This window comes from Amblyomma americanum, chromosome 1, assembly GCF_052857255.1.
Source record: "Amblyomma americanum isolate KBUSLIRL-KWMA chromosome 1, ASM5285725v1, whole genome shotgun sequence".
Lineage (NCBI taxonomy): Eukaryota > Metazoa > Arthropoda > Arachnida > Ixodida > Ixodidae > Amblyomma > Amblyomma americanum.
The window spans coordinates 502,253,247-502,276,565 of NC_135497.1; the positions used below are offsets into that span (position 1 = coordinate 502,253,247).

The 23,319-nt window shown below is 46.7% G+C and overlaps 1 protein-coding gene across 1 annotated transcript; it reads left to right on the forward strand.

Moving 5' to 3' along the window:
• The first annotated feature begins 3,343 nt into the window (after positions 1-3,343).
• LOC144128006 (uncharacterized) lies at positions 3,344-12,588 on the forward strand. Its single transcript, XM_077661055.1, has 4 exons — positions 3,344-3,352; positions 8,051-8,269; positions 8,788-9,072; positions 11,962-12,588. The coding sequence occupies exons 1-4, from the start codon at positions 3,344-3,346 to the stop codon at positions 12,586-12,588; spliced, it is 1,140 nt and encodes a 379-aa protein (XP_077517181.1).
• The last annotated feature ends 10,731 nt before the right edge of the window (positions 12,589-23,319 follow it).

Here is a 23,319-nt window from a genome sequence, read left to right on the forward strand (position 1 = left end):
GCGTTACAAAGGAAAAGGATTCTAATAACGCTTATAAGGCATTCTTGATGTTTTTTATTTCTGCGTAAAATGAATCCTTCGGTTTTAAAACTCTTAAGAGACACAAGAGAGCAAGAAAGCCCTGGATCTCGCACGACCTGTATAACAGAATAAAAAACCGCAACATCCTTTTTAAAAAGTTTTTAGACACACGAAGTGAAGGCGATCTCCGCGCATTTAAGAAAGCGAGAAATAAATTGAATGCTGATATTAAGAAAGCAAAGAGATCATACTATGTGAACAAGTTTTCCAATATTGCAGGAAATCCTCGTCTGGTATGGCAAGCGGTCAGAGACATCACGTGTAAATCGAACTCCCCAAAGCGGGTTTCTTATCACAGCGAATCTATGAGTGAAGAAGAGGTTGCAAACCTGTTCAACGAACATTTTATTAACGTGGGTGCTTCCGCAAATGACTGCGCTGCGATACCATGCGAGGAATTCGTCAAAGCACATTGTGAAAATACTGTATTTTTGTCCCCAACTGATGAATATGAAATACTGGACGTCATTTTGGGTTTAAAGAACCATTGCGCCTCTGGAGCTGACGATATTAAACCCGGTCCACTAGAAGCCGTGGCAGAAATAGGTAATAGTCCACTCACTCATATTCTGAACCTTATTCTTTCCACCGCAGTGTTCCCAGACGCAATGAAGTTAGCTCGTGTGGCTGTTATACACAAGGGCGGTTCCACTAACGATATGAACAATTACAGACCAATCTCGGTGCTCCCTATCTTTGCGAAGGTAGCGGAAAATATTATACATAAAAGACTAGTAAGCTTTCTGAGTGTAAATAACATAATAGCAAGTGAACAATTCGGCTTTAGAAAAAATAAGTCCTCCGAAATGGCCCTTCTTGAAGTGAAAGAACATATACTCGAAAACATTGAAAGGAAAATATTTACCCTCGGAATATTTCTGGATTTTAGAAAGTATGGCGGCTATGCAAGTTGTGTGTAGAGCACATGGGTGCAAGGGAGTGCGTGCATCACAGGACAACACGCAAACAGCTATCGCTGAGTAAATGAAAAGAAACCAATGCAAGTAAAAGAATTTGCAATGAGCTTTGCAATAAAACGTAACTATAAGGAGGTCAAAACGAAAGTAAGAAATGCTTATTGAGAAAGCGTACTCAAACAACGGGAGAGTTGAGGCTCCGATACTGAAGTGCTGGGTTCAAAGAGGCGAGAGCCTCGAGGTGACGAAGACACGGCAGCTATCTGGAAAAGAAAAATGAATAATACATGTAGAACAGTAAAGCAAGGCGGTTGCAAACGACACATTTTATACGACGCAGAACTCGTAAATACCGCTCATACATACAATGCAAACAAAACAGAGGGAGAGTCCTATCAATAGCTAACTGACTTGGCCTAACAGACAACCAAGGTTTGCGAGCAGTTTGCTTACTTGGACTCTCAGGGCATCGATGCGCCGCCTCCCGCAGTCGATGGCCGCGAACAGGGACAGGTGAAGACGGCAGCTCTTTGCACCACGTCGGCAGTAGCTCGGAGCTGGCACACAGGAGTCGTCGCAGCGGCGATGACGATCCGGGTCAGCAGGCCATCGCGTCGATGTCCAAGAGGCGCCGACTAGGCACTCGCGTTGGATTGACTGGAAGCAGCAGCGTAGAGACCGTCGGTGTCCACACCCGGCTGGTAGGCCCCGGGAAGGAGGTGAAGCCCATGTGCCGCCGTGATGCACAACCGGTGATTAGAATGTTATTCTGCACATGTCTTCAAGGAGGTCATTCATGGGCCACATCGTTGAGGCATGCCAGATTTCTTTTTTTTTTAGAACCCATGCTTCGCCTTTCTCTTCTGAGCACGTTCCACAAGTTTTCATGTTTTCCCTTTATTTCAACCAAACGTCCGTACTGACTCAAGACACAGTGACGCACACAGAGCATCTCTATATACCCAAATAGAAAAACGGAAAGCCTCAGATACAAAGAGGCAAGTCAAAAACAAAGCAAACGAAGGCAGGGAAAAAAACCGAAGTACACAAAAAGAATCGAAAGTATTGTAAAGAAGAAAGCAGCCTTGCACACCGCAAAAGAGCCGGACTGACGTCCACCTTGCCTGGTGAAGGGGCCCCCTTGAAAGTATGCAAAAGGTGTTAATTAGCATATACAGGTGATCGGGAATGACTGCACCGATGAGAAGGTGTGCTTTTGAACTGCACAGGCACGAATAATACAGTTTGTAGTAATTGGGAATGAGCGATTTTGATCAAATTGTTGTGTGGTTTGTAAAGTAACGCCAAACAACTGGACATTCGACCAGATTGGTGCAATCAACAATGAAAGGCGAAACTTATGAAGTGAATGGAAACGCCTATAGCTCGTAATGATGTTGCCGAGACGTTTGCTTGAAGGAATGTACTTGCGGATATCAAGAGTATTACCAACACAAAAGGAATGCTTGCTGTGTGATATCCGACTGACTCCAGTGTAGGTGCAATACATGCACGACTTGTGCGAATGTGGTGAAGTGGAGATAAACCCTGTAGTGTGTGGCCATACAAAAGGACACCATATGCTGCTGAATTTGATGAAATAAGCCTAACATGGGTGACTGGTAGCAATACGAATAAGTAGGACTGAGACAAGCCCGAAAATAACAATTTATATTGAACGAGCGGCGAACAGACCAAGCACTAACTGTAGTAGATTCATAGCAGACTTGAGTAGATACAGCTCTTCTGTGGAAAGGAGGCATACGTGAGGCAGGAATTGAACATCCTGCGTGTTGCATGGATACCGAACAGGGCCAGACATCAGAGCTCGTACTTTCCGACGCGGCTCAGAGAACTTAAGTTGGCGTATCTGCAACGACAAGTGGAAAACATGGATGTCGGGCGTATGCTACACAGGCTTCCTACGGACACGCTGCACACTTTCCGTACTGTCGGGAGCAAAAGTGTGGCATGCCACGCCGGCTTCGATTCATTTGCACTTACCACCCTACTCCTGGTATCAAGAGAGCTAAAAAGACGGGCGGGGCAGGAAGGGACTGCCTTGCGTCGTGCATAGGCGCCGGACTGGGGCCACAGATCCGAGCTCGGACTTCCAGAGTCGGCTCCGTGCTCTCCTCATCCAAGGAAGACTCTGAGCCACGATATCTGGAAAGATAAAAGAAACCTTCGCCAAATGAAGCCATAGAAGGAAACGCCTGAACAACGTGAACAGACGGGATGGAAGAGAACACGCTCTGTGTTCTCTTCCATCCGGTCTGTGAGCGCTGTTCGGACGTTTCCATCAACATGCACCAACCAGACCGATCAAGCCTCTTCTTGCAACCATGGATGCCGTGAGTGTTTCAAAGTCGTCCGAGGGTCACACTGTACACTGGCTGCACTGCCGGGAACGAACGTGGCTTATTCCACGCGAGCTTCGACTGAACTACATCTTAGACCTTCAGCGGCGCCATGGTATTGAGCAGCCTTAGGGGGTACTGCTTTCATCTGCAGCCATGCCAGTTTTCACGTTTCGATAAGTCGCGGTCTCGCTTACCGAAAACGCAGAAAACGACGCTGCGATGCAGTGCAGTCAAAGCAGCCGACAGTACAGCGTTTGTGGCGGGAGGCAGCAGAAACGCGAGCCAAGAAGGGAGTATCTTGCGCGGTACATGGATGCCGGACCGAGACCAGAGTTCTGAGCTCGCAGTTGCTGAGGCGGCTCCGTGGTGTCCTTGTGTGAGACCCTAAGCCGGCATGTCTGCAAAGAACAAAAAGGTAACCTTTGCGAAATGCAACCATAGATGGAAACGACCGAGCAGAGCGAACAGACGAGACGCAAGAGAATAACAGACATATTCTGTGTTCTCTTCCATTCCGTCTGCTAGCACTGTGCAACCATTTCCATCACCATGCACCAACCAGAGCGATCAAGCCCTCTTCATGTAGCCATGGATGTCGTCAGCATTCCGAAGTCATCAAAGGGTCACACTGTACACTAGCTGCACTGTCGGGAACGAACGTGGCTTATTCCACGAGAGCTTCAACTGAACTACATCCTGGACCGTCTTCAGCGGTGCCATGGTATTAAGCAGCCTTGGGGGGCACTGCTTTCATCTGCAGCCATGCCAGTTTCGTTTCGACAATTCGTGGTCCTGCTTACCGAAAACGCGGGAAAGGACGCTGCGATGCAGTGCAGTCAAAGCAGCCGACAGTACAACGTTTGTGACAGGAGGCAGAGGGTGCACGAAAGGAACCTTGCACAACCCGCAACTGCCATATCAGTCCAGATGACATTGCGGGCCGAATGCACCAGTGCCGTTGGATTAAGTGCGGGAATGGTGGAATGAGCACATCTGCAAAGAAAAAACGAACAAGGAATGACATACACGCAAGCATATCGCACTTCCATGTACTCACCGTGGTGGGCTAAGTGAGCGCGACTGAAGCCGTTGCGCCGCGGGGCTGAAACAATTAAGAAAACCGAACAGACCTTGGCTGCAGCGGAAACACGATGTGCCGCAGACCGTAGGCAGCGTCCGTTCTTCGGAGTGTCTCGACGAGGCTGGCGAGAATTTCCGAGCACCGTGTACGGCCACAAGCCACATGTCTCAAAAGAATATGCGCGCCCGGGAGTTCGGCTGCACGACATAGTGGCTTGGTCGCAACGGCGTTCGGAACGAGCTTTTGTTTCGTGACACAAACGATAGCGAGCTCGCATATATAAACCCCGTTGAGGCAGCGAGCAAAGCTCTCCATACCGGGTGTGTTCACCCAAGACCGCACGCAATTCCCAAAAATAGGCTTTTTGAGGTAGAAGGGCGACCCTTTCGGCATAGTGCGTAGTGCACCAGCGGCGTAGTGAATCATAATACAGCCAAAGCGGGATAACTAGAGTGCCGGTTAAGCAGCACTGAATAGTCAACCTTCTAACTATCACTGTTAAATCCCCCAATATCTTAGAGACGTGCAGCCCACCGTAAGAAACATCCAGAACACTCCAGAATTTCGAAAACGCAGCCACCCTCGGCGCTGTGGCCTAACAAATTTTGGCTATTCCCACGAGTTACGTGCAAAGGTTGCTAAGCCCGTAGGCCTCTCGCGCACGTACTTTTGTGTGATGTAGCCAATATTAGTTGGGCCACAGGGCCGAGGGCAACCACGCCCCCAAAATTCCAAAAACTGAAATGGATAAAACTTGCGGTAGGCTACACGTCCCTCAACTATCAAGGAACCCAAAAGAAAAAGGCGGTTATTAAACTATTCAGTATTACTTAACCAGCGTGCTAGTTACCACGCCTTAGCTGTACTCCGACGCACCACGCCGCCGGCAAAGGTATGCCGGAAAAGGCGCTCTTCTAACTCAAACTGCCCACTTTCAAAAACTGCGCAAAGTCTTAGGTGAAACACCCTGCATACGAAGTTTCGTCGCTGGCTCAATACCTAAAGCTGACCTGACTAGTGTGAGCTAAACCTAGAGCTGAATGCGCGCCGCGAATCCTAGCTCGCCTCGCTTGCGTCACGAACCAGAAACCCGATGGCGACGGCCCATTAAACCTCTCCTCTACATGCTGCGTGTTGTTTGCTGGTTATTATTCAATGCTCGCGGGAACAGTGCGAATGAAGCTTAAATTTTGACTAAAAGGTTTCACGGAAACATGTCGCCCTCGCCGCGAGGCCTTGCCTCGCACTCACCTTCGATGCCGACGGCCTGGCTCGGAGAGGCGTATTCCTCGGCAGTCGTCGGTAGTCCGTGAGTGCAACGGCATCCATGCGTCTCCGGTAGACGGTCAAAATCACAGCAACCCATTGGAAACGCGCACAGAGGCAGGTCCAGCACCACTTCCGCTTTTACGGCGAAAATAAGCTCTCGCTCCTAGCAAACACGAAGAATGACCGGCGGTCTTCGTCGGTGGCATTTTTAACCGCGAATCAGCCACTTGCGCATGCCCACTACTGTCGACTGCAGGCCTTTTCAATGGCGGTCGGCGCTGACTCACTTATCAGCGATAGAACTGTGGCGCCACTTCCATGGGCAGACGGCGCGTCGTCGCTTTTCTTGCGGCCAGACTTTTTTGTTTGTTTGTTTTCCTTCTGCCCCAGGCGCGGCTCGATGAAGTGATACCAAGACTGCTTCAGAGGCGCAAGTTTCGGCATGCATGCGCACTGTAGAGATTGGGCGACGGTTATCGTGTTTTTTTTATCCTGCGCTTAAAACAAAACGTACTAAAAGGATATGAACCATTTTCGCGTCCCTTCGTGTTAATTGAAAGAATCTAATGGGTTTCAACTTCCGTAGAATGAGCGAAGTGCCTACAAAGCCATAGAGACAGTTTTGCGTAATACATCCCAGTGCACGTTAAAGAACCCCAGGGGGTCGAAATTTCCAGAGCCCTTCACTACGGCGTTCCTCATAGCATTGGATGCTTTGGGACGTTAAAATACCATAAACCATCTATACACTCAATTTTCCTGATTTCTTCTGCAGCGGCTTTAGACTGGTCGTGCTGTTAGCTCTTGCACAAATGAGAACTTGAAGAGACAAGACTGGCGTCAGCTACTAACTGATTATAGTTGATAGTTACTGAGTTGCAGTTCTTAGTTGGCGCCAGCCTGTCTCTGTGTGAAGAAATGGCGAGATGGTTTGGTTTAGGTTTATATTGGTCTAACCTCCCAGAGCGACTCGGGCTATGAGACGCCGTAGTGAAGGGCTCCGGAAATTTCGACCACTTGGGGTTCTTTAACGGGCACTGACATCGCACAGTAAACGGGCCTCTAGAATTTCGCTTCCATCGAAATTCGACCGCTGCGGTCGGGATCGAAACCCACGCCTTTCGGGTCAGCAGCCGAGCGCCAAAGACTGCAGAGACTGCATTGTAGATATGCGGAAGCATTAGCGTTTGCCGCTATGTCGGTGGCTCAGCCTTTCAACACCTACTTTCCCTCTCCATTAACATCCGATCGCCACTCTTCGATCTCCGATGCTATCACTAGACGATGTGTACTTTTTGTTGCTGTACTCTGATTGGCTGTAGGCATGACGTCATCAGACGTATGGATGACGTCACAATATTTTGGCGTCACATGGCCTCACTGATTAGTTCCATTGGCTAATCCCATTAAGTCCGTAGTATATACGCCAGGTGTCGCAGCTAAATGACACCAAGCTTTAAATAAAAGACGAGTGTTCTAGCCCAGTGAAACCACCAGTGAAACCAACTGAGGGTTGTTCAGTGTCGCATGGCCTAGTCAGAAGTATCCTTTTTTCGATCTTTAAAGTCAATTAGATGGGTCTAGATAGCCGATTTTATAGTTATTGAGGAAAGAAGTGTCAATGGAAAAGTTGCAGATCATCTCGAAAAACAGCTAGCAGCGTTGTTTCCACCAAGGTACGATTGACGTAGCTTCATTTACTGGCTTTAAAAGGAAGCCATCGCGTAAACAGCTGTTGGCTCACATCTCCGCCCCAATGTGCACACAAAGGCTCATCGGGGGGCTCTCTTCGGAAGAAAAAAGGATTTCGTTCTCTAACACATATCTTGCGAGGTTCAAGTTCCACCGTTGTCGCGTGGTGTTGTCTATTGTGCGAGTTATGGTTTAAGGCAGGTAGAAAACTACTTTACGTAAACGGTAACTTTGCACGAACGTTTGCGTCAGCTGATTTTAAGTCAAAAGTTGAAAAGTTAGCTAATTAGACATAATTATTATCTATGAATAACGAAAAATGTACTGCTATGTCACGCGACTGTAAACAAACCACACTGGATTTCACGCCGCTGGAACATTCCGGGGTTGGTTACATTCAGCTAGGACACTTGGTGTCTATATATATATATATATATATATATACACACCTGGGATGGTTCCTTACAATCGGTTGTGCAGCCTGCCACAAAGCAGGCTTCAGACAAACGTACGAAGACACTATGTCTTAATGCCCGGAATGGCCACTATTCATGCTCCCGCACTGAAACCGGAGGCCTGAACACAATGGACTAAGTAGCTCTCCCCCCCTTTCTTAATGACATTGTGCCCTTTTTTGCAATGCGCAGGTTCCCCGTGTTATTGTGCGCATGCTCACCAGTCTGGCGATGCTGCTCACCTTGGCGGTGACCGTGGTCGGCATTCACATGTACGCGCGCACAACAGATATGACAGAAGACACACTCTCGGTTGGTGGGAACCAAGTCAACAAGTTGCGCAAGCCTGACCCGCGCATCTTCGACCTGACGCTGGGCCCGCCACCTACGGATGCACCTGCGCCTCACCAGGTGACTCGGCTGCACTATTCAAAAGTCTTGGACAGGTATTCATTTATTCGGAACGCCGTGGTCGTGGAGATAGTGTGCTGCATGATGGCTTGCGGCAAACAGAACTTAAATGATTTTAGTCACCCTTGTTAGGGAGTGAGCTTGCAGCATGACGTATAGGTCACGCTAGACTTAACTTTGTTCTCTTTGGGTGTTTAGGCGAATACTCACCTACTGGCGAATGCTCACCCACTGGGTTTGTAGGTAACTTGGGCTGATCGAGAGCACTATTTTTTTTAACTCCTCTGATTTATGGCGCTCTCTAGATATATTTCTATTTAAGAGGAAGATTAATCTTTTTACACTTGTAGTATAGGCGAGATGATTTGATCGGTGTTGGTTGTCGGCCTTACGAGCACTGCAGTCATGAAGCCTTGAATACAGCAATCTACTCATAGCAGGAGCAACTGCGACTACATTAGGTATCAATAGACTTTTCCTAAAAACGTATGGCTAATATTAAAGTTATTTATTTCTAGGGCTCCTTGAAGATGAAAGATGCACCCAGTTCACCCGAGACGCATACCACCACCCAACCGCCAACGGAAACGCGTTCACCAACAACTGAGAGCAGCGGAGGCCATACGACCCGCACTACCAGCAAGACCAGTCTTGGGAACATGACCACTGAGAAGCCGACGCCGACACGGGTGCCCGAGCAAACCACAGCGCCTGATCGGTCACCAGGCGCGAACGAAACGGCTTCAGACAAGCAAGGCATGAAGGATCCACCCGTCCCTACTACTAACGTCAGTGATTCCCCCGTGCGTATTGCAACTAAACGAAGATAAGCGCACGCGAGTGGTGCTGACTGGTATGATACACCCGATGGTCAAGTAGTAGTAGGGGTTGATTAAAACAATAATAAAAATAAAGGAAAAGGTTTTCGCTAACCCCGCCATCTGCCACCGATACTGAAGCACCTAAGCTTGGACAGCGGAAATAAAGGATAGCTGGCAGAATGGACAAATGAAATGAGAGAGGTGAGGGGACAGGCAGAGAAAATAGGGTGGAGAGGTAGTATACACAAAAACTATTTACGCAATAATAAATATGTACAGGTTGCGCGCGTGATTAGTTCATGATGAAGCATCGAAGGTCAAGGTAGATTACCACCTTCAAAAACTAACGCACAACTATGTTTATCATAGCTTTCATTTCCTGTTTTGAACACGTAAATCGATTGCCCGCCCTCAAGAATTATGAGTCCTTAGTTCCGTCACGTGCAGCTACCCTCTGCAGAGAATGATTAGGAAACGTCCAGACGGTTGTGGGTCGCGCAGATTTCATTTTCCGTACATTTTAATATTGTGTGTAATGCAAGCCATTATTAGCTTTAGTTCTACTACACCAAACCAAGTATTTTCTAAACACCCGTGGCCACAAATATAATGAATATGTCTAGTTAGATGGTGAAAAAAATCCCAACGACCCATCTCGATGTTTTATTAAATGCTGTTTCTCGTCCCCTCCTGGAAGAGTTAATTGATTTTTTGTATCTTAGCAACTGACTGGCGCCTAGTAAAGCATTTAGAAATTAGCTTTACAACCACAAAAAAACAACTATGGCTTGAAGGTTGCATTAAACATGTAAGACTAATTATAAACGACGCGTACTAAAAAGAACCGCTCGAACCATAATGCTTGTTCAAAAAGAAATAATTTCCTTCGTCAACTTTAAACATAAGCACAAAACGTATCACAAAAATCAGAGGTAGCATGCATGTATACAAACTCCATCAACATGGACGGCGAGGTGTGTTACAAACAACTAGAAAGGTTTAATTGCACCGTAATGTAGTGAGAGACCTTTTTGGGGAGTGGAATAAGCGACGGAGTTGGGAAAATTGCGAGTTTTCATCGCACGTGACATTGCAGTTGAGTTAAAACGTGTTTTTGCCCGTTGATACACAAACTGAAACGAATCCCGTCAATTTTATTTTTTGCCCAAGGTAGTCTGAAAACTCCTCCTGAAGATAGAAAATATTTCACAAAAGTAGCTTAAGCCTCAATTTGGGCTGCCAGGAACGTTTACCAGTAACTTTTTTTGTCACACTGCAGAAGGTAGTTTATTCCTTCTATTCTCTTAATTCTTCTGTCCACGTTAGGTCCGCTGTTCGTTAGATTTCGGTAGATTTTTTTCAGTTTTTAATGGACATGTAACACAGTGTCTAGGAGAGCCTCAAACTGAATTCTTCATTTTATCTTTTTCGGCAGTACTGTCTGCATAGTGACATGGGGCTAGTTTCTTCTGGTCTCAGCAGAGTTTTGACATATATGTGCCGAAGTGTAATACAAAGGTCCTAAAAAACGTCTTTTACTGCATAGGACACGATTAGCATTGTTCTGCGGTATAATATTGTTTCATTTTTAGCAATTTTCTCGAGCTCAACTTCTAGCACGGAGCAAGTCAAGTCTTCCTCCGTGGCTTCTAGACTTGCGCGCCGTAAGGCCGTGACAGTGCCATGTGTACCCGTTTGTCTTCCACAGAGGGCGGTATATTTTGCCTAACAAGCCTGATTCAAACCACTGATTTTAACTCGACCTAGAGCAAGTTTCAAAGCAATAACATGCGTATCAAAGACTGTAACGTATCTGAAGTCCACGCTAGGCTGAAATAAAAATCATAACGCATTTTTGCAATCTAAGCCTAAAATATATTGACTTCAGTCTCGAGGCAGACCAGTGTTTCAGTTCGGCTAGTAAAGTTTTTCGGCATTTCCGCACACCACCGGCTTTGGAGAGAATATGTCTTTCGCTCCGCAAGTACCTATCTATGCCTGTTCTTTATCCTCTATATCAATGAACCATCGGCTGTTGAAACAAGTTTGGAAATGTCCTTCCCCATTTCGGGCTCACAGTGTTCACGCGATATGACCCCAGCCTATTAAAAGTGTTTTTAGACTTAACGCAGTATTAATGGCGGAGCGTATGCAGCGACGAAGAAGGGAGAAATAAGGTTTTTTGCGCTGGAACATTAGGCTGCAGCAGCAATATTCCTCTCATATCCTGACGGTAGTGCGGAGAGATAGGAAGAGGTAATCTGAAAAAAATTGCCAGTTATTGTAGAAAAACATAGTTCTACTTTCATCTCTGAAGAATGTTCACTTACGCTAGTGTTCACTCGTAGAGTTTTCAGCAAAGCAACCGGATTACTAATGCGATCGTAACCGCTGCCGACCGTAATATTACTTTCAACAGCTTTTCCGCTCCGTCACTCCTGGAAAGCTTGCCAAAATTAACAGTTCTCGCCTGTTTACACACATCATATTCTTAACACGGAACATATCCGTGAACATATATCCTTTGGAGCGAGTTCGTTCGGCATGTTCTTAATCATAATCCGCCGGATGGTCAACAATAAGACTAAGTCAAGAAACACACGGATCGGCTCAAGGTTCATCCATCCGTATGCGTGCTTCTTCACTTTTGGGAAGCACATGACAAAAGTAACACATGAACCTCGCAAAAATATTTGATGTCCACTCGGGCCATGAGCTCCGTAGCCTATATATTTGGGAAGGAAACTGTGCATCTGCCCCAGTCAGCACTAGCGCTGCTTATGTGCTCAGTACCATCCACTGCCCCGTAACTTACCATGGTAGAGAGCCACGCTAGGAGCGGATAATCAAAGCTTACTTCTCCGCATGCAGAGCAGCAACGACAAGGATGGCACAGTCTGCCCAACCGTCCACAAGTCCTTCTGCAATGTCAACGGAGCGGCGCAGTTCTTCTATGACCCGGACGAAGGATCGTGCCTATCTGCGACAGTGCAGATGGCTCACGTGTGCAACCGCAGTCCGAACCAATTCGCCTCCATCGAGGACTGCTTGGCGGCCTGTGTCAAGGGCCGGTGGGCTCCTGAGCACCGTTGCGTTCAGAAGCCGCGGTTCGTAGCCTGCACTGCTGAAGACGCTCGCGGTGACTGGTGGTTCCACGACGGCCGCAAGTGTGTCCCATGGTCCTTTGCGGGTGGCAGATGCCCGCTGGCCTCGGCACCCGTCTTTGACACTGCGGCCGTGTGCGGCGCGCAGTGCAACGATTCGCGGACACGTCGGGAGCGGGGATGCCTGCTGCCGGTGTCACAGTTGTGCGAACCTTCGCAGCTTCGCCTTCCGATTTTTGCCGCTCCGTCGGTGACGGATAAAGGCACCGCGTTCCAGTGTCACAGGGTGGAGTGGGAATTTCTGCTTCGACACCGATGTTTATTGGGCTCCAACGCCTTCGTCAACCGGGATGAGTGCCACGAAACCTGTCGCCGTCGAACGCGACAATATTGACTGTTTTGTAGCGCTTCCTTCGGGAGTTGTCAAGATCGACATGAGCTCAGCTCATATATCTCTCTTTGTACAACAAAGCACATTATTCTTCGACACCTTGGATTTGAAGGCTTTTCTTCGCTTCCAATGTGGTAGCGTTTCTAAGAGTGAGTACCATAAATGATGCTTTTGTTTTTACACGTTCACAATGCTACCTTACTTTAGCGCAATTCAGATCTTTTCGGATGTCCAGAACGAATAATCGCAAATTTCATCATTTCGATTCAAAACCCCATGTTTATACATTACTGCAAGGGTAAGCTGACAGTAAAAACGGCAGAAATTCTACATAACTCGATTAGGAGCCACTTTCCTTAATTACTGACAACGAATACTTAAGAGGGGGCGCTTGGTTCTACAGCGTCACCTGCACAACATGTGTTGCCTGGACATACGACTCCGGGTGACGTCGCAGCGCCTAGTTAGAAAACACATCCGGCTTTGCCGCCCATATCTGCCAAGGGTGACAAAGCGTTTGTGTATACCGTCACCGTTTCCATAGGCACGCCAAAGTTAGGTGCAGCAGCTGTTGGGTTTTGCTAGTGAATCATTTTATGCTGTGTGAAAAATAACTAAAGTACTAATTCTTGTTCGCTGTGCTGAAAAATTGAGTGCTTACCTCTGAGTCTTGATAAATATTGTTGTGCTTTATTTTTGAATGTTTTGCAATGTGCGCACTGTAGCAGAGCGAAAAGTTGACCATGTTTGTATTGGTATATTTTGATGGAAGGATAGTGCAAACAAGTCACGAGACACTAGAAAGCGCTCGCCGTGTGTGCCTTCAAATGTCCCGTCCTTTGTTTGCACTATTCCTCCATCAAATTGCTCGCTGCATACTAGGCATCATGACAGGCCGTGAAATGCTTGCTATTGAAACATGATCCGCAAGAAGCCTGCTTTAAAATGCATCCGAAGTCTGGTCTTGGGTTCTTCATAATAGTTTAGTTTAGTTTATGGGGGTTTAACGTCCCAAAGCGACTCAGGCTATGGGAGACGCCGTAGTGAAGGGCTCCAGAAATTTCGACCACCTGGGGTTCTTTAACGTGCACTGACGTCGCACAGCACACGGGCCTCTAGAATTTCGCCTCCATCGGAATTCGACCGCCGCGGCCGGGATCGAACCCGCGTCTTTCGGACCAGCAGCCGAGCGCCATAACCACTCAGCCACCGCGGCGGTCCAGGTTCTTCATAACGTTTAACCACATAGCGCTAAATAATTTTAACAGAAAACACCATCAAATGGCATGAACAAAAAACTTCTGTGCAAGGCTTCTTTAGATCCAGTTCAAGCAAAAAATGCGAAAGAAGGTGCCCGGCTCTCCCTTTGCATCAGTACTCTTGGAAGCCGAGCAAGCTGTCTGTACAAAAAGATCAAAACAACAAAATCATCGACGCCGGCACTAATTCCTACGCCCGCTATGGCCTCGTTCCTAAAATTTAACGAACGGTCATTTGGCAGTCGTTAAGAAGATCAAATCGAGACTCAACCTAAGCATGAAGAGTCGCATAAGTAAAAGTGAATAGCTTTAAGACCTTTGCAAACATCATACACGTGAAGTAAAAAATTATCTCAATTAGAACCTCTGATATCATTCTTGCAAAATATCACAATAATTTTTTAATTTTTTGAGAAGGCTGGAGATCTAGAACAGGTTGAACCGCAATAGCAGTCCCAAAATATAGGAGTACTGCTGTTGCACCATTTAGTCAGAGAGATTAGTCGCACTGCACGTGTTTCCTTTTTCCATGCAAACATCTGATGTTCTGAACAATGGAGGAATTAAATGACGTCCTCGAATGCTGTTGAATTATTTTCATGAATCAACTGAAAGGAGCAGTGCGTGTGCAAATTAACCAGTATATTTACGTCGAGCGAGAAGCCGGGAAAATATTTTTTTTCAGATGGTCAGGGAATGTGAACTTTGATATACCTATATGTCAAAGGAAACTGCGGTGTAAACTAGCAGCAGGAAAAATAAGCTTAGGAAAAAGTTGGCTCATTGAGGAGGTTGGTCAAGTGCAATCTTTAACAGAGGTAGTTGGACAAAGCCGTCAGGAAAGCGAAGATCGGACATATAGGTTGAGCAAATCTAATTATTATAATTTTAATTGTAGTATCTTAGGGACGATTTATCGAACACGCCTCCTCAACGGAAGGCAGCCTTAATATGTCGTGTCAGTTCTCTCTGGGTGCAGTATTGTCAAACCGTTAATAATTTGTCGTCATTGTGGTCAACCGCTCACCTTGTGATGCTTCTGCACTGGCAACACCACTGATAACAGCGCAATTTCTGCGTACGTGAGACGCAGAAAAATTACTCCCGGTTCTTTGCGAAAATCGAATGTTGTGTTGTATCCAAGAACACATTTGCACCGGGCACTTCAATGATGACCACGTGACGGTTTGTGATGGTGATTTTGCCCATCCACGGCAGGTTGTAAAATACCCGCCGTATTCCTCGCATTTTTTAAATATTTTTGCGTCCTTCCTATCTGCTATTCTTATCTACTTTTCTCGCTTTTCCTCCGAGCATAGCAGAGATCCGAAATTGCTTTATTATGTCTAGCTTGTTTTCCTTTGTTCTATTTTTCTTCAAAGTAATGCTCAAAAGGCTGGCGACAGGGACATCAGGCGTCCTGAAGAATCTGCCCCTGAGAATTCAAGCAAGTGAAGCAGACATTTAGCAGTATATTCCATTTTTGATACCCTTAGCGCCATCTAGTAGCATACCAGACACCTGTTTCCTCATACATCCGGCTGTTCCTGTGTGTTCACTTCTCAGTACCCGTGGCGCCATCTAATCAATTATGGTGGAACCCTCTTTTCTCTACGGCTGTCACGAATTGATTTTCTTGGTACTGGTGCCGTCATCTAGTTTATTATCTTGGAACCCTTTCTTTCCTAAGCTTGAAACGCTGATGTTTGGTATCAAGCCACATATATTATTGAAATGTCCGCGTAACTTGGGTGTATCTGTCCAAGTTCGTATTTGAAACTTCCGTCCTGTTGGAACGCGAGAGCATTAGGATTTTGCGCGACAGCTTGCTTTTGCTTTATGATATAACTGCGCATGTTCTTTGACAGAATACCAACCCTATAGAAACATAAATATGGCGAGATTTTGTAGTCAATAATTGATAGGCGGACACACTGACGGTGGCTTTTTCACATTTGAAAGACGGCTAGTGTGAAAGCGTGCAGAGTCTTTGGGCGTATTTTCAGCAATTCTTGGTCACATTGTGAAACCAGGCAACGGGTACTGTAACCATGCGACCAGCATTCTTCTTCCGGCCACCCTTCGTCATTTCCATATACCTGCTCGGTCAACTTACTTCTTTGTCCTGGCGGCTTCGTTAACCTCGGTGAGATTGCTCCAACACCTCTGTGAGGCAGGCGTGACCCTTTACTATGGCGTAAAAGCGGACGCGTAAACGACTATCATGATGCCTTGAAGTGTGCTTTCAGACCGGATGTTGTTAGCAGTAACTGCACCAAATATGCAGACCCAGGCATCCACTAACGGCTCGAAAGATAGTCTCAATACAGCCAGTTGCATTTCCAACATGACGCTCATTTTGGTTTGCACAGTTGCCGAACTTAACGAATCGCACGAAATAGATTGAATCAACTGTTTCCTTCGGCAATGACTGCAGTGGTACAGACCTGCTAGAGTGCCGGAATGACGTCCAGTTCATGATGCTCTGGACGTACACCTTTTGCCCTCCTGTGGGTCGTAACCTAGGGACGTGTGGACTGGTCAACGAGCTAAAGTAGCGGCACCTAATATCCTTCCGGGCGGGAGCTTATGATGCGCTTCCAACAGGTCCTGAACCTGCAGTACCTCCGCTTGGAATGTGTGCGACTGCGTGAAGTCTCGGTTGATAGACTGCTTTGAGTGCTCCAGTGAGGCATATTCTGCACGATTGCTTCTGCAGTTCAAGCCCTCCTTCCCCAATCCTCGGGAGGAAAGCAGTGCTCAACGTGCACATGTTAGGACTGTCATGTACACTGTGCAGCGGTTCCAGTTCATCATCTCCGGCCACCCACTTCTTCCAAAGCGTACAGGAGCTCATTTGCAAACCATCCCATTATTACACATACTATATTTGCGTCTTCGTTGCACGTGTCTCAAGATGCTGGATGTATTCGTGAATGCATGACAGAGAAAAGCGACGCAGATGAACTGTCCCTCTAGCTGAGGAAGCTGCTTTAATATTCAGCCTTCTAGCGGAGCTACTTTTCTTCGAAGCGTTGCTGCTATTTGGTACCGCACGCCAACGAGGCCTGTGGCTTGTTCCATGCACTTTGGAAGCAGCACCGGTGCGGACATGAGAGCGCGCATGTCTTCGAGTGGCAGGCACCCGGTCCATAGATGGCATTCATACATCGTTATAACTTGTGCTAAAAACGAGTTCGGCCCCGCCGCGGTGGCTCAGTGGTTAGGGCGCTCGACTACTGATCCGGAGTTCCCGGGTTCGAACCCGACCGCGGCGGCTGCGTTTTTATGGAGGAAAAACGCTAAGGCGCCCGTGTGCTGTGCGATTTCAGTGCACGTTAAAGATCCCCAGGTGGTCGAAATTATTCCGGAGCCCTCCACTACGGACCTATTTGTTCCTCTCTTCTTTCACTCCCTCCTTTATCCCTTCCCTTACGGCGCGGTTCAGGATATCATATATATCCAACGATATATGAGACAGATACTGCGCCATTTCCTTTCCACCAAAAACCAATTATTATTATTATTATTATTATTGAAAGACTGAAGCAACCAGCAACGTCGGCGCATTCACTCTGCAATACATCTTTAATGTGGCGCATGGTTTGAGAACTGATCTTTTCAGGACAGTAAATTTGTGGGGCGGACCACTCCACTGGGCCAGTCTATGTGCCTTCAAGAATGGTGACGTCAGGGCTTGACTATAATGTTTGGCGATTAGAGCGAGACTTTGATTTGAGCTAGTTGGTTGTAGCATGACATGGTTTAGGCAAAAAGCGTACAGGCGCTAGGAGACGGAGACAGCACACACACACAAGGCAGGACTTGGCGATTACTTCCTTTAGCAGTTCTTTGATACACGAAAGAGCAGCGGTATTACCGATACATGAAATGGGCGCCACCGCGGTGCCTGTCCGCGGCGGTCGAATCTCAATGGAGGCGAAATTCCAGAGGTCCGTGTACTGTGTGGTGTCAGTGCACATTAAAGAACCCCAGGTGGTAGAAATTTCTGGAGCCCTTCACTACAGCGTCCTCTGTAGCCTGAGTCGCTTTGGGACCTTAAACCCCCATAAACAATACACCGATACATGAAATGCTCGTTTTTTATTTCAGATGTGAGGCTGCTGGAATCATTTGGTGAAAAATAAATCATATGTGTCATTTGCGCATGTAGCGAAAGACAACGAAAACTAATGCAAGTACGATGCCGCTAGAGGTGGACTTCCACCTCCAACCAAGCTTTCATGATTTTCAAGAGAAACCGTACTGGGCATCATTCTTACGACGAGGAAAGTTCAAAAAATGGTCAATACACTTTTGTCTAAGCACACGAGAACAGATTTTGTTTCCCTGGGCATCGGTATATCATGAAGATTGTTCGGTAGAGGAGACCGCGGAAACGCTTGTCATCACTACAGATACTGCTTTGGTTTGTCGTCAGAAAAGTAAGCAAGATTCGCTAATGAAAATAAAAAAACTTGATTGCGGCTATCATGGCGGTTTGTTTCTAAACGTTTAGGTTTAGACTGATATCAGAACCTTTAGAGATTGGGCTAGTTTGTTGACATAGCCCTGCGTAGTCAGTTTGTATGCATTCATCAGCAAGAGGGGGCGGAATAACGTATAATAAATAGAAAACAAAGTTTATGGAGATTTGCACGAAGACATAATCATTCTCCCCTTATCCTCCCCTTCACGCTTGCTTATGTCACAGCGCCCGTGACGATAAGACGTAAAGTTTGCCTTTTAGAAACGCGGAAAACTACGGGGTGATGATATACTTTCCGAATACTTCGCTTATCGTCATTGCCCCAATAATTCATGCGACAGCGTGCTTCTGCTTTTTTATTCTATTGCGCATGCCCTTCGCTAGAACACCAACCCTCAAGGCGGTTATATAAGGCGCGTGAATTTCTTTTCATTCATTGATAGGTGCTCACACAGACGGCGACTTGTTGACATTTGAAAGAAATCGTGTGTGAATGCGTTCAGTGTTCTTGAGCGCATTTGGAGCCATTCTCGCGGTCGCAACGCGGAACCAAGCATCACGTATAGTGACCATGCGTCGAGCCTTCCGACACCGGCTACCAGTCGTCACTATCATGTACCTCCTCGGCCCACGGCCATTCGAGCTGGATTATAATGGAATCGAATGCCGGAACTTCGGCCGTATGCCCCGTGCAGTGATCTGCGAGAGCCGTGGAGTTGAGTTTCCCCTTCCGGTGGCGATGTGAGGAAACTACTTGAAGATGAAATCGGAGTTTCTTGATGACCCGGTGGTTCTACTTGCAAACATTCACATTACTCAAGGAAAGGAGAAGGTTAACTATTTATTTACAACATAGGTAAAAAAAACGAGAAGAAACAAAGCAAGGAGAAAACTATTTACATGACTAAATCGTGGATCAGACGAATTCAGCCCCCGCTCAACCCAGAGCGCTTGGTTTTAAACCCTCTGTCTCCGCCCTTAGCGGGGACAGCAACCAATAAGATAGCCAACGACCCATCTCGCCAATCAGTGGTTAGGGAAAGGAAAATAAGGTCCGCCCACTGATCAGAGATTGGGGAAAAAGGTCTGATTAAAACATTTGGGAAGGAGGTTGCGAATAACTACACAAACAACACAAATGCGACTTCCGTTCCCACGCCACCCACGGCACCACAGACGCTAGAAACATGTGCCGACGAGTCGATGACTCAGGTTGTTGACAGCAACAAAGAGAAGACAGTCGTTAAGGGAAGTAGACAGTCGTTACAGGAATAGTGGGCTTCCGGTCACTCGGCTAATATCTCGTGCGCCCCCGAAACCTCGTCAACCCCCTAACAACCACATGTCGTTAGCTGTACTTGGTTCGCGTTTTTCCCGGCGGGTCATCCCCGTGACGGCGCGGCGTAAACGAGGACGTCCGCTGCACAAAGGGGCGGCAGGGATGGGACGGGCCCCTTTGTTGGGGACTTCCGACCCCGTGGGAGCAGCTTTCCTTGCGAATACAAGATCAACGAGTTCGCGGAAAGGTCAGCGAACTCCACACGTGGCATAGTCCAGCGCCTCCTCGCCGTTTGCGCCTTGATGCTGACGAAGTTCTCAGCCTTGCTACCAGCTGCACACCTCGACGGTGACGGTGACGCAGACATACACACGCACGCACGCACGCATACACACACACTGCTTTTTCGCCGAAAGAGGACTACACCGCTTACATAACTAAAGATAATCGAACCTGAAGCAGCCAGAAAGAAGCAAAGTAATGGAGAGCGCCTCAACGCCACCGCCGAGGTACAACTGACGACGGAGGCGCCCCAGCATCGAGAGCGTCGCCAACGGAGAGACGAATGGCGCGCACCGACTACTGCTGTTTCGGACGAAGTTCTTGCTAGGAAACCCGTGCAGAATATAGAGTGGTGGAAGCATCACTGAGGCATTCGAGAATCTTCAAACCGAGCCATCGTTTTCATTGTAAATACCGCATTTTCCCCGCTGTTTTACCATTTTCTATTTCTGTTTTGTTCGGCCCGAACTGAATGGTCACCATACGGACAGTGCGACTGGAGGTTCGTCATATGTCAACCAAGTCCGAACGAATTCTTACACAGTCGCCGAACAAAGTACGTACAGCCATTCCGTAGGACTCGCCTGTACTCCTGAAAGTGCTGTTTTTGTCGTTGTGGTTGTTGTCTCAAATACGATGGCGCATACCCATGGTGGGGGATTAGCCAGGGTTTGGCACAGATCCAAAGAGGAAAAAACTCATCCAGGTTTATCTCAAGAGTAAAATGAAGAGCTAAGCTTCGGAGGCGTAAGAATGCGACTTCTTTCTCTATTGAGGTGTTTAGAACGATGGCGAGGCAAAACGAGCAACGCTGCATGATTTGCAAGTAAATATTGTAAGCGGTGTGCTTTTTACACGCTGGTTTTTTTACAATTGCTGAAGCTTCTGAAGATGACACTTTGCTCCAACTACACACTCTGCGCAGTACCTGCATTCTTTATTTGATATCTTGTCCTCTGATCTTGTTCTGTACTTGGGATTTCATAATAACCTTTTGTATTCTCCACTTCCCTCTGAAGTCTTCCGCCCTGAGGGCAAAATAAATCAATCAACTTGCATTGGATAAGTCGATAGTGCACACTTACAATGTTAATGAAGTGGATCTTCCTCCAAAGGGAATCGCTCATGAGCACACCGCCACATTTTCAACAGACTGCCCTACACGTCTTTTCTTCCTGAATTCTCACTGTGTCGTGATGTTAGAACTTCCGTATTTAGTTGGTACGTGGAAGGCAAAACAGACTACACTCCCAATATGTGATATGCTAAGGAGTGTAACATAATTATACTTGTATTAGCTTCCCACTTAGAGTCATTCACACATTTACCACATTATTGAATATCCGCGACCATATAGTATTAAGCTCCTTGGCTTTCTTCTTTCTCACTCTCTCTCTTGCTCCCGATAGAACGCATTAAACGGCGGTAAACTGTATCCATAGATGGTAGCCAATATTATTATGGCCTTATAAAACAAAATATCAGAAGTCGCATTTGGCCGCCGTGCGAGGCTTAGTAAAAATACATTTAGATTGGCAAAATAAACTAAAAACGTAAGTAAAAGAAGCGCTGAAGAAGAAGAAAAACACAAGACGGGTCGCCATGATTTTGCTGCTTACTTGCGTTGGGACGCTGCTGGCTGCGATTTTCGTTGGTTTGTACCACAAGCCATGGCCTTTCGTCCTGCTGGGCATCTGGCATAGGCAAGCCGAAGACGTCCCTGGACTTCGGCGTCTAACCTCCTATCATGACCCTCGTGAGGATTCACTCATTCGAACACTTTGCATGAGGCCTTTCTAGACGTCGCGGCAATAGATAGGAAAGATTCCTGGACAGTTTACCTCTAACGCCAGTAGGGGTTCTATATCAGAATCGTGTAATAACGGCAGAAACAGGAACCGTTTCTACGAAGTAAACCTTGATGTACGAGGTAGGTAAAATTAGGGGATCTCAAAGTGTTAAGTTGTTTCTTGTGTGTATAGTGCGCGCGCCCAACTGCCGCCAAATGGAGACGGACTTTCACATTTTTTTTTTGTTTTCGTGCCTAGGTCATCAGTCAAAACGAAGTCACTATTTCAGTAAGGAAGGGAGAAAGCAGACCGTCAGACCTCAAGTTTTTCCTCGCTTATGACCCACTTGTGCCGCATAAAAAACAAGACTATGTATAGAAAGGATGGGTGTTTTCAATTTTTTTTATTTCTCGATATGCACAAATGAAATTTTTAAGTATATTAAAAATAATTTTGTGACCACTCAACCAATATTCAACTGTTATATCTTCAGAAAATTGTTTTGTAGTATATGCTTTTCTTGACAATCTTGCTAAATGGCGGCAGAGTTTAGAAAATGTGCCAGAAGGCTTGCTCAACAATCATCGCATTCCTAGCAGAGTGGTAGAGGTCGAAACGTTCTTATAATCTTGATTGCGAGAGGCATACATTTTGATTTTGAATTTTTATGTTGCAGCGTTCGTTGATATATCTAGAGTTAGAAGAAAATTTGGCACAATTAACTTATAATTCAGCATTTTGAAAAAAAAAAGTATTTATCTGCCCTGTGGTCCTATAAAGTAATAATAATAATAATTGGTTTTGGGGGAAAGGAAATGGCGTAGTATCTGTCTCATATATCGTTGGACACCTGAACCGCGCCGTAAGGGAAGGGATAAAGGAGGGAGTGAAAGAAAAAAGGAAGAAAGAGGTGCCGTATTGGAGTGCTCCGGAATAACTTCGACAACCTAGGGATCTTTAACGTGCACTGACATCGCACAGCACACGGGCGTCTTAGCGTTTTTCCTTCATAAGAACGCAGCCGGCGCAAGAAAATAAACGGGGTCGACATAAATTAAACTGTTCTGAAGAAACGTCCTCTGCAAGGTGATTATATCTAGGCAGAAAACCGGTAAGGAGAAAAACGCCCGTTGTGCGAACGTTTCCCCACATTGCACAGCCACCGCGGTTCGCGGTACAATTTCTTTTCTACTTCCCCGTCTACATCAGCAGTATTTCAGCAGTGTACTGAGCTTTGTAGGCGTTTAGAAAAGCGAGCAGCAGTGAAGCCTAATTACTCTCACCTGTTGCCAGATTCTGAATAGCGCAACTGCGCTATTACTTTGCAGCACAAGTAGCGGCACCTTTACCACCCACCTTGGACTACGTCCACGAAGCCACCGGGCGAGTCGATTTTCGCAGCTTCGAGAGCGTCACCCAAGCCCTCCGGGTGGTTCACTCTGCGAAGGAAGCCATCCCTGTCGAGTCTCTGACGATCATCGTGCCACTGCTGCTCAGCCTGGTCCTGACGGGGTGCGTGTGAGCCTTCTGACATTTCGCGTGGGGAACGCTATCCGGAGACCGCTTAATGAATTCAACGTAAAAAAATCGGTAACTTTTTTTTGAAGTGCATTACTAATTCGTACAAGCTGTACT